We start from the raw sequence: 11,002 nt of genomic DNA, 5'->3' as shown, positions 1-11,002 counted from the left end.
AATTTTTGTTTTTTTGTTCTGTTACATACATATATAATTTATAATATGTATTGTTATTGTGATATTTCTGTTTTTGAAAATCTTACGAAAATAACAAGAAAAAATATATGAGATTACGTTTCAATGTTGTTAATATTTTTTGATAGATACATATGTAGCACTGAATGATGGAAGCAAACTTCCTCATATTACCTCAAAACTTTAATTTTCATCAATTCTGGCGAACGGTTTTCCAACACAAGACAGTCAATTTTATGATATCTTGGCAAACGTCAGTCGTAATGCCAATATTTCCTGTATTTCTTAATGTCTATGACATGGTAGGTCTATATAATTTTTGAAGTATTTGTTTAGCAAAACTTCACGATGTCGTACTTGTGCTCATTTAGCACTGGACAAACGAGTACACTTCAAAAATTGGTATGGGTATTTATCATTCTGCTGTGGAGGTCCATGGCAGAGGTGAGTGATCCACGAAAAATTCTTTTTACAGTGTCTTGGAATGTCCTAACCTGGCCTCCTTTGTTTTGCTTAAGAGTTTGCTTTTGTTGGTCATGAGTTTGCATCAACTGGCCTGGTTGATTTGGAGCCAAAATCTATTACATCGCTTGGAATGGAGTCATTTAAATTTAGGTATAAGATTCATCAGAAGATGAAGCATCAAATATATTTCATTATAATAAAGTATTTTTAGGGAATCAATTTACCTGGGTGAAACAGATCTCAATAAAGATGATATAAGAGCCATCATTCAAGACATGGGAGTTGATTTTACAGGATTATCATATCACCTTGTGACCAGGTTAATATATTATAAGATTACATAAACAAATTCAACAGTTACTTAATAAACTTCTTTCTTTTAAGAAACTGTAATCATTTTTCATCTGAGTTTGCCAAGGTACGCTGGTCTATCATACATAGAAGTGTTTTACAGTTGATTTCACATGACTTTTCCAGTTTCCCCCACAATGTTGCATTTTATATGTTACTGTGAAGTTTATTTTTCAAAAAATCAATTGCCAAGTATGTAACTTAAAAAGTAATGTATATTGATTTTTTGAAGTAATCAATGATTATATTTTTTACAGTTACTATGTGGAAAAGATATACCAGCATGGATAAACAGAATAGCAAATCTTGGCTCTCGTTTACCTTGGATCTACAACTGTCTTCCAAAAGAGTGGTTGACACCTGAACCAGAAGATCCAAACATGCTAGTTCAATTACCGCCTGCATCAAATTAAGTTTAGGTCTATCCTGTCAAATATATTTTATATTTCTATTAAATCTGCACAGTGAACAATAAAGTGGGGGTCATAACATGACATGAAAGACATTTAAAATATATTTGTAGTATATCCTTTAAGAAGTAATTGCTGTTTGGAAAACAAATTTATCAATAAGTTTCTTATTTACCTGGCTTTAATATTGACTGCCAAAGATTGCAGTTATGTAAGTATTTCATCGTGCTGTGCAACATTTTTCCAAAATCTTGTCACTTAAGTAATCATCATCACTGTCTGCTGACCAGCTTTCCTTTATTCCATCCTTGATAGTGACATCTGTAATGACTGTCACAGGTTCTTCATCATCAAAATATTTTTCCTCTTCATCTTGACCAAGTATTATTAGATTATCATATTCCTCATTGGCATCAACCTTTGAGTAATCAAAGTCTTCATCCAGGCCTTCTAGAAATCTTTGTTTCATAATTTCTAGGAATTCCTCTCGTAGTTTTAGTTTATCCCTTTCACTTACTGACTGTGGTAATCCTGTAAATTTAAAGTAACTCAGGCATGACATCCAAAGATAAAAAAAACATAAACAGTTACAGTTTCATTAAAAAGTTAAGGGTTATTTTAATGATTGCTTCACTAAATCAACTTAATTTTTAGTACTTTACCATGTTCTGTAGTGTCAACTTTATTTCCAAGTCTTCCTTCATATTCAATACCATCATCACTTTCATCTTCTTCTTCTTCTTCAACACAATCCTCCATCTCTTGTTCTTCTTCTTCTTTACTTTTCAACCAATCACGGTCAATCTGTTGAAATATGAAGGATGACATTCTAACTTCATCTTTCATTCTGATATCATCTTGTTTCAATTGTTCCTCTTCTGTCATATATTGACCAACATACTGTTTGTACAAGAGTGGGCATCTTTGTTGCATTTCCTCCTCGCTAAAATAATTCGACTTTTTTCTAATCTTTTTAATGCTTCAAAGCGTCTATTTTTTACACAGACATCACTGGATGTAGCATGAAATCTCTTCCTCAATGTGGTAATGGCATATTCCATCTCACTTCCTACCATTGGATCAAAGCAAGTAAGATCCTCAAATGACACCCATTTACCAAAACGGATAAAAAATAAGCGTGGGTTCTCCTCAAAAATATCTTGAAGTATTTTCAACTTTTCAGCATCTGTAAGATCTGCCTCTGCTCGTTGCTGGCTTTTGATATTCACTTCATTTATCTTAATTAATTTTTCAAACATTTTTTTAATTCTTTCAGTTTTATCAGGACTACGAGTTTGAAAAAACTCGTTAGCATTCACACTTTTTGCCATTTTTTACTCCGCCATCATTTCTTACGAGTCTACTTCATGTAAAAAATTTGAAACATTGTATACTTTAATAAAGAAGAGAAATATATATCTTAATTAATAATATGCTTGCATCTAAACCAAATTACACGAATAAATTTTAAAAAGGAGAGTTTCACAACTTCTCGATCCATGTCATTTGACTTTTGATAATTTGGTTGTATTTGTGATCATTACCCGAGTACGCTTACATAAAGTATTGCCGCCGTGTACAAAACATGGACGACAATAATGCGGTAAGAATATCAAAATTTAGCAATTGCATTTTAGGAAATCAGAGTTATTTCAATAAAATCAAGATTTCAATGAAATGATTTTCACACCACTAACAGCGAGAATACTGTCCATTTTTGTGGAGCCTGTTTTTTTCCATTAGTACCTGAGGTTTAATGGAAAGTTTAACAATAGTTGACAATGTTGTTGTCATTTCTTTCATTCACAGTCAACGTGGAGTTGGGACATTCAAAAAATTCCTTGTGCTAGAGAATCATTAATATTTGGGATCTCTACTGGCCTATTTATTGGAAGTGCTGTGTTTGTTAAGACAAGTAGGTTCTTGAGCGTATGTTTCTTTAGTTTGGTTATTAAAGTATTGATAATTGGCAGGAATAATTCGGAAATCTTGTGATTATGCAGTCGGTTCCTTTGCTGTTCTGTCACTTGCTTCGTGGTAAGTAGATTTTATCTCTAAAAATCATTTAGCTAAAGAGTACTTGAAATTTACAACAACTCTACCTTTTCTCTCGAAGGGAATTGTGTTCTTATCAACGATACAGGAATCAACAAAAAATTAAGGAAGCACTGGCTCAGTTAAATGAATATGAAAAAAAGCGGGCCCAAGTTTCATTTGATGATTCTGAATTAACAAAGACTTGAAAAGGACAGACACTTTTTCGTGTATATAGTTATACAAAGATAAATCATGGGAATTGAAATGAATATAACTCAATAATCATTAACAAGAGAATATTTTCCACATTTTATTGACAGAGCTCTTTAATCTAATTTGCAAAGCAATCAAAGTTCATAAGCAATACATCCAAGTTGACTAAACGGCAAAGCAGTTTACTATTAAATGAATTCATAACAACTAAAATAACAAAGCTGTTAAGACTAAATCACAAAGCAGTCATTCATTTCATTCTTTACTGTCTTCTTTAAGGTCCTCTTTACTGCCTCCTTCAGGCTCTTCTTTCTCTTCTTGCACTTCAATTTTCTTTTCTTCAAGAAATGGTTGTGATTTCTTACAAGCTTGAATACTCAATACGCCATCCTTACTAAACTTTGAACTCAATGAATCCACATCAACTTCATCAGGTAGAGCAATTCGCCTCTTGAACTGTTTGTGTGTGAAATGACCTTCCTCTTCCATCTTGTGTTCTGCACTGACGGTAAGTTCATTACCTTTAACACTGACATTAATTTCTTGTGGTATGTAACCACCTAAATTGAATTTCATGAACACTTTTGAATCATCTGTTTCATCATAACCCACAAGTGGATCCAGCACAAGATTTTTAGGTTGCAATTTTGCAGCCTCAAGTTGTAAAATCCCATCTGGAGAGATTCTTGACTTCAACGAGGTGGGATCAGTTCCTTCGGGAAGACTGTAGCAACGATGAAACTCAGATGCTTCATAACCATACTGATTTTCACTATAATGTTTGCCATTCACAAACACTTTCCATCTTCAACCTTGCAGCTCACTTCCTCTGGTTTATAATGGCTGACATCTAATTGAGCCAATAGAAATTTGCCGCCATCTTGAGATTTTGCTCTATTCAAGCGACGCTGCGGGGGATTGGACTGATCACTGATATAACGCGCACCATAAGGAGTAATTTGGTAGCGAATAGGAGGAAAAGTTGGATCCAGGAGCTCTTCTAATGCTTCGGCCAAAGACTGTGATTCGTCATACATGCTTTAGAAATACAAAAAATTGATGATCAACTTGCTTGAACTTATCATTAAAAGCTGATAAGACACGTTGATAACGAATGTGATACATTAAATGCTGACTAGACACGTTCAGTAACGTGAGTTCTTTTGCTTTATATTCAATTTCGTATTAAAACGCAAAACCTGTAAAAGAAATTGCAAAAATTACGGATTAAAATCACTTACCGATAGGATTTTGCAAAGGTATGTTGAAAAACGCCATGAAGCAATCGTCGGGAAAATACCCTTCAACAACGCCAAACTGGAGAGCTGCAGTTAATCGAAGTTCTTTGATTGTTTTTGTTTACGCTTTCGTTTATATAGCACCCAGCAATTATCATACCACGCATGCGTATGACTTCAATGACGTAAAGCTTGTATTAACAGGTTTGCATGTTTGTATTTGTGCGTGCAAAGCTACACGTTCAATCTCAAATTCTCTATTTCTTGGTAAATGATTTTTGTGTTCATAGTACATCGTGATAATAGCCTATTTACAATGTAATAATCTTAATTAAATTAGCCAGAGGATTTACCATTTACAATTTCGAAACATCATGACCAACCAGCACGTCTGGGGAAAAATCCCAACACATGACACTCGTATGTTTTATAAATTACGTTTTTCTAGAGAAATACTACTGAGCACCATAACATAAGTACAATTATGATTGTGAATCTCTTCCAAGCGCTTCCAGCTGAAAATCAAATAATAAAATAATAGAAAACTAGAAACTAAAGTGTAGTACAACCTGTTTACAAACCATTACAAACTTCTAAAACCCGTTTATAAACATATCTAAACTTGTTCAAAACTCGTTTACGAACCTGTTTAACAAATTGCGCTGCATTGAATATTTCGCTAGCACCATAAACAATGGTTTTAGGATTCGATGGACTACGCTGTAGAACAAGAACAAAAAAAAACTACGAATTTCTTCTTTCAAAATGAGGTGGATACTGAACAAGAACAAAATATCTCAAATCTAACCACAGCATAGTCAGATAAGTTCTGATACTCGATATAATTTCCTCCACCGACAATAAAAACGATAGCCTATGATTAAAATAATTAATAAAGATTTTCGACAGAAACATAAACCATATAGGTATCTGCTCTTGTATAGTTTAATACCTCGTGATAAGGAGTCTTGTTACGAGGGACTGAAGAGCTAGACGACAAAGTTATTAAAGATTTTAGATAACACAAAACAAGAGTGGCGTACATAGAGAAATACTTGCTAACATATAAGAATGGATATTTTATTCACTTAATAACTATTACGACGATTGTTTAAAAAATTTCCACTGACACTGGCACACTAACAAAAGGCGTTAACTCGTCAGAAGCTCGCCGAAGCGCAGAAATGGTTCATGCTTTAGTCGAGTAGTTGACGAACATCGTTGAAGATTTTTAGTAATTCCTAAGGTCCGGAATAGCTGTACTCAGATGTTTCAGACGATATTGAAAAACACAATAACCAGTTTATCAATAAGTCATAAACGAGAAAGGCAATGCAAATAATGACTTATAAATCTATCCACGTTCAAGAAAAAAAAAACGAACCTGTCAGCAGCTCTCAGCATTTTAGGATCAAAGTATCTGTATTCCTCAACATCCTAGAAACCAATGGATAATGACAGTTGACGATGGAAAAACATTGAAATATTTTGTGTCACATTCACTAAAAACTTACGGCTGTCGACTTCATTTCCATGAGAGCATCGACAATTCTTGTCACAGGCAAGTTCTTAAGGAATAATTTAAGCCATTGAAACTGTGAATAAACCTAACTTTCAAAACTTCAACTGACCCAACATATGCCTTACATCAAACAATCATCTCTTGTCCCTACATACACTTTATTTCCAGCTACCAATTTGTCCCCCCACATACTTTACAAACAACCATCTTGCTACCAATTTGTCCTCCACATATACTTTCTTACTAAACAACCATATTTGTCCTCCATATATCCATTACCATCTCTAATATACCTTTCTTCTACCTATTTGTCCTCAAACATACCTTATATCCAATTACCATCTCTAGTCCCCACATATACCTTTCTTCGCAGTACCTATTTGTCCTCAGACATACCTTATATCCAAATAGTATTTCGTCTCCACATATACCTTATTTCCAACAACTAAGTTTTTTACTCCTTCCATGACAAATTGAGAACTTGTACCCAATATTTTAGAGAACATTGCGCTGGAGAAAAAAGATTAATACTTAATGATATACTATTCAAAGACAACTGCTGTTTATTTTAGATCATTCCCAATACCCGTATGTATTTTGTCCACCACCACCAGATTGAACTGGGCCTGTCGTCATTTTGGTGAATGCTCTAAATACATAAAAAAAAAAGGTAAACATTACTTAAATTTACAAAACAGAACTTAACCATCCGGTTTACAAGGATGGCATTTGTGGATCGTATTATTTCCCGGAGTACTGTCTATCATTAGTTTAAGTTGCTTTTTTTTCGAAACATATCGAAACGCTGGCTGAAGGCGATGTCTTCAAATCTGACCTAAATTATAAATACTAACGAAAAAACTTACTTCCATTTTTTGATGTAGTTTAACGCACTCAGTTCAGCACCTGCATTTTGAAGAGCGGCCGCGTATTGATCAAATTCAGCCTGCAACGAGTGGTGGAAATTTTACTAACTTTGATTTGACTGATCATTGCCACAAGCAGGTGCATATAAAGATAACATCAGTGATTTCCATTCCCAGCAGAAAGTTTTCAATAGTTTTACTTACAGTAGACATTGTTGGTCCAGAAATATAGAATATCATAAACAATCTTAGTTTATCTTCGGGAGTACCGGCTGAAAAAGAGAAAAATAAAATGAAGATAAATAATATTAAATAGTTACATTGATTGCTATTTTAATGTATTGAGAATTACTTTTGAGTCAACAAGACTGCTACAAATAATTTTGTGTTTTATATATAAATAAATAGTAGTGAAATACAAGTGAATACCCTCAGGATCCTGTATAAACTCCAGCACAGATTTATCCTGAGGAACAAAAGGATGTAAGAACAGCGATAGTTCGAAATTGTTAGTGTAAAAATTAAATAGTCTTACAAGTCTTTGACTGCTCAAGATTCGTTCCTCACATTCAAAATACGTGTCAAGATGTCTTTGCTAAAACAGCAATGAAACCATGTTTAAGCACCACAGTAATCCATAATTCATTCATTTGAAAGTTTCAAAAGAAATATCGTCTCAAACCTTGATCTGTTCCAGTAAAGCTGTCGCAATATTCGTGTGTTGATCTATAATTTTCTTTTTCTCCAATAACTCCGGCAAAGAGCTAACATTAACATATCAAAACAATCTTTAAACTAAATTTCCGAACAATTGCTGGACAAATAGGTCCAAAATATACATCAAATCCTCCATTTATTGTTCAACTGCACATACCTGACTGCTGATGTCAATTTTGACGTGTGATCACTCATTAAATCAGAGATAGCACTTTCGTCACTGTCATCCAATCCCTACAAGACACAACACTTACAATAGTCCTTTCACAATCTTACGCATCCATATGATCTCTCCCCATTGCATCTACGGTTACCCCCACACACACACCTATTTTATCTTCCGTCAGTTAAAAAACACTAAATACTTCAAGAAAAACAGCTTCTATTTCTTACTTTCTGACAAAAGTAAGACTGCAAATATATCGAGTAAAAAAGACTCAAATAAAAACAAACCATGACACTCTTTAATCTTTTAACTTCCCCCTCTGATGCCTTGTACTCATCCAATTCTTTTGGATTGACTCAGCAACGTTCGGAAATGGACTGAAAAGCAGAAACTTGTAAATGAACTAAAATGGACGATATAATGGACGGAATCATAACAGATTTTTGCAATGTATTAATCGGGATTGTTTTATCTTTGTGAATTTAATCATTCCCAGGTGAATAGAGCGAAACATTTTACATTTGTAGGCAAAACTATCATGACAAAAATGCAGGGAAAAACCTCTTCTTCATTTGGCATTAAACAATCTACCTTCCTCTGTGATTATTCCAGAAACTATCGGTTGCACTAATGTCATAAATCTTAGTCTTAACAAGTTTTGGTCTTGAATGAACGTGTTCTGATTCTCCATTCTCAGCCCCAGTACTTTCTTTGATAACGATACGATTGAGATGCAGATTCTAGATAGATGATTGTGCAATAAGACGTCATTACATCACAAAAGAAACGATCGAAATAACTGCTAAGGTATGTTACCAAAATATCGTGACACAACGCCTGATATGTCCATGTATGATGCAATGGTGTACATAGATCAATATTTCTATCCAATATTATCAACACAGGTCTTTGAAAACTAAAGACAAAAGTTGGGTTCACCAATCACATCTTAAACAAACACAATTTATCCAATGTTTACCTAAATTGTCCCATGTTTACCTAAAAAATCCAATGTTTACCTAAATTATCCCATACTTACCTAAAAAGTCCAATGTCTACCTAAATTGTCCCATGTTTACCTAAATTGTCCCATGCTCATGTCTCCAGTAAATAAACTGTTTCTGGCATCTCGAAGATTCTCGCGAAGCTTCTTGTCTAAAGCCTTAGCATAGACACAAAGGTGCTTGTCAATAAACTTTCAATTTAAGCAATTTTCTCAAAATTTGTAAACATACTTCCGCAACAATTTCTGCCGCATTTCCACGTGGACATCGGATCACAGGAACAGTTCCTGACATTAATAACCAAAACATGAAAATTTGCATGATTTTTAAGGCAAAGAGTGTCAGAAATATTTTCCATACCTAATGTCACAAGAAATGAAAATAGACTGTCAACTAGCGTATCTTGTATGTTCTCAATATCTGTATCTTTGGCATCAGGTCTGTTTAAAGCTAAGAATGAAGTCTTGTTTAGTCTTACTCAGACAATTATGAAAGTTTAATGCCATCTTTGAAACATTACCATAATATGATATAGAGTCTCGTTCTTGATATCGCGTTGTAAACATATTTTCCTCCAAAGATATGAAATTCAGATATTGATCAAATATCTAAAAAAGGCAAATCTTTATGCATCTTTGCTCCAGTTTTATATCAATAAATATGGTAAAAACACAAGTCTAAGTACATGCTACGAGTGCCTTATATGTGACTATTGTATCCCAAGGGCCATAGCTAGTACAATAATTGATGGGTGTTTATTTGTAAATTTAGTTGTGCCCGACTGTTTTCTTTTGAAAGTAATTTTGCAATAAACATTCTAGTCATGTCTGTGTATCCCTGTCAATACATAAACATCAATACATCATTTATGGCATCCACTATTACCATACAAAATATCCCAAACCATACATAAGTTGTACATATTACAAATTTGTATTGATATCAAAAATAAACACCTTTGAAATCTGATTGACACAATCTCCTTGGAGGACAGCTGTTGCCAAATCTTCCAGCTGACGTCTCATGATAGCAGAGATGAAATTCAAGTAGTATGATTCATAACATTGATTTTTGCAATCCTAAAAAACATGAAAACACAGATAAGATCAAAGTATGCAAAATTGCATGTGCTAATAAATTGAAAAGGCATTGTACCTGACAAATTCTTTTAATATTTTCCTCTGTAGGAAGAACGAAATACACAGCCGGAACGTCGGGGATGGAATCTCGATTAGAATGTAGCAATCTGATGATGAAAAACAACTTACAATCTATATTCCTAGTACTTTAAACAATTCTATTCAAAATTTTTTCCACATCCTTAGTTATCGTTACATGTACACTCACAAATGCAAAGTTACTCCAAGTTCGCGTAGTTCAGTAACAGTTAAAAGTGGGGATATAATGTCCTGCCCGTATCGATCATAAACTAGAATCTGAAAATGAATTAATTAGCATATATTGAGAAAAACTTGAAAGACAACCTTTCTTCGGATAAATAGTAAAGTAAATTTTTTTATTACCTTCCACACTGGCTCACTGGACGCAGTCTTCTTTGTGTTATCATTTAGACTTATCATTCTTTTCAAACACTCTATATAATACATAAAACATTTACACACTAAAATTATTGCCGGTCATAAATTTACTTTTTTAAATAAAATAAAGCAACTGGACATAAAACCGTGTATTCTCATTATAGAAAGATAGGCATATCATTCTTTCAATGGAAACTACATACAATAACAAATAAGTTAAGTTAAACCTACCAATCTGTTTGCTACGAATACTGGCAGCCATGATTGAAATTTTATCTTGTATTGCGCACGCGCAGTTTGTACAGGTTTGTATGTATCCTTTGCGCCACGTTGAACTTTTTCAGACATTCATGAAAATAAAACAAAACAAATAAGTGCAATGTTACTCATGATATACAGTTGAAGTTTCGAGTTGAAGCGCAATGGATTGTGCAATCCTTTTTAGCAACCTGTCTAT

General features: G+C 33.7%; 5 protein-coding genes across 5 annotated transcripts; 2 read left to right on the top strand and 3 right to left on the bottom strand.

Moving 5' to 3' along the window:
- Window positions 1-31: 31 nt before the first annotated feature.
- Window positions 32-1,414, top strand: LOC124443067 (deubiquitinase DESI2-like). The gene is made up of 6 exons (XM_046993592.1): window positions 32-320; window positions 390-462; window positions 537-633; window positions 695-802; window positions 868-901; window positions 1,092-1,414. The coding sequence occupies exons 1-6, from the start codon at window positions 165-167 to the stop codon at window positions 1,245-1,247; spliced, it is 624 nt and encodes a 207-aa protein (XP_046849548.1). The 5' UTR covers window positions 32-164; the 3' UTR covers window positions 1,248-1,414.
- On the bottom strand, window positions 825-2,673 carry LOC124443059 (coiled-coil domain-containing protein 97-like). The gene is given in 3 exon segments (XM_046993584.1): window positions 825-1,775; window positions 1,907-2,209; window positions 2,212-2,673. Coding segments are annotated over 3 exon segments (978 nt in total). The 5' UTR covers window positions 2,576-2,673; the 3' UTR covers window positions 825-1,464.
- A 12-nt stretch (window positions 2,674-2,685) lies between these two features.
- On the top strand, window positions 2,686-3,594 carry LOC124443070 (cytochrome c oxidase assembly protein COX20, mitochondrial-like). The gene is made up of 4 exons (XM_046993597.1): window positions 2,686-2,847; window positions 3,054-3,159; window positions 3,218-3,281; window positions 3,361-3,594. The coding sequence occupies exons 1-4, from the start codon at window positions 2,830-2,832 to the stop codon at window positions 3,485-3,487; spliced, it is 315 nt and encodes a 104-aa protein (XP_046849553.1). The 5' UTR covers window positions 2,686-2,829; the 3' UTR covers window positions 3,488-3,594.
- On the bottom strand, window positions 3,579-4,532 carry LOC124443063. The gene is given in 2 exon segments (XM_046993589.1): window positions 3,579-4,288; window positions 4,291-4,532. Coding segments are annotated over 2 exon segments (780 nt in total). The 5' UTR covers window position 4,532; the 3' UTR covers window positions 3,579-3,749.
- Window positions 4,533-4,929: 397 nt separating this feature from the next.
- LOC124443047 (sec1 family domain-containing protein 1-like) lies at window positions 4,930-10,853 on the bottom strand. The gene is given in 27 exon segments (XM_046993569.1): window positions 4,930-5,247; window positions 5,378-5,452; window positions 5,541-5,606; window positions 5,685-5,721; window positions 6,117-6,169; window positions 6,247-6,300; window positions 6,686-6,764; window positions 6,841-6,903; window positions 7,121-7,200; window positions 7,325-7,392; window positions 7,550-7,586; window positions 7,656-7,715; window positions 7,803-7,884; window positions 7,995-8,071; window positions 8,291-8,352; window positions 8,355-8,380; window positions 8,595-8,743; window positions 8,820-8,919; window positions 9,083-9,165; window positions 9,239-9,294; window positions 9,368-9,457; window positions 9,528-9,615; window positions 9,964-10,086; window positions 10,163-10,253; window positions 10,355-10,443; window positions 10,531-10,601; window positions 10,777-10,853. Coding segments are annotated over 27 exon segments (1,923 nt in total). The 5' UTR covers window positions 10,808-10,853; the 3' UTR covers window positions 4,930-5,214.
- Window positions 10,854-11,002: the final 149 nt, after the last annotated feature.

Source organism: Xenia sp. Carnegie-2017, unplaced genomic scaffold, assembly GCF_021976095.1.
Source record: "Xenia sp. Carnegie-2017 unplaced genomic scaffold, XeniaSp_v1 HiC_scaffold_20, whole genome shotgun sequence".
Classification (NCBI taxonomy): domain Eukaryota; kingdom Metazoa; phylum Cnidaria; class Anthozoa; order Malacalcyonacea; family Xeniidae; genus Xenia; species Xenia sp. Carnegie-2017.
This window is presented reverse-complemented; position numbering and strand designations above follow the sequence as displayed.

What these genes read in the sequence shown, in the direction of transcription:
- LOC124443067 (XM_046993592.1), top strand. Translation starts at nt 165, where the DNA reads ATGATGGAAGCAAACTTCCTCATATTACCTCAAAACTTTAATTTTCAT. An exon ending in TGTGGAGGTCCATGGCAGAG is followed by an intron (nt 463 to 536) that starts GTGAGTGATCCA and finishes GTTTTGCTTAAG; the next exon opens with AGTTTGCTTTTGTTGGTCAT. An exon ending in ATGGAGTCATTTAAATTTAG is followed by an intron (nt 634 to 694) that starts GTATAAGATTCA and finishes AAGTATTTTTAG; the next exon opens with GGAATCAATTTACCTGGGTG.
- LOC124443070 (XM_046993597.1), top strand. An exon ending in TGCTGTGTTTGTTAAGACAA is followed by an intron (nt 3,160 to 3,217) that starts GTAGGTTCTTGA and finishes GATAATTGGCAG; the next exon opens with GAATAATTCGGAAATCTTGT. An exon ending in GTTCTGTCACTTGCTTCGTG is followed by an intron (nt 3,282 to 3,360) that starts GTAAGTAGATTT and finishes TTTCTCTCGAAG; the next exon opens with GGAATTGTGTTCTTATCAAC.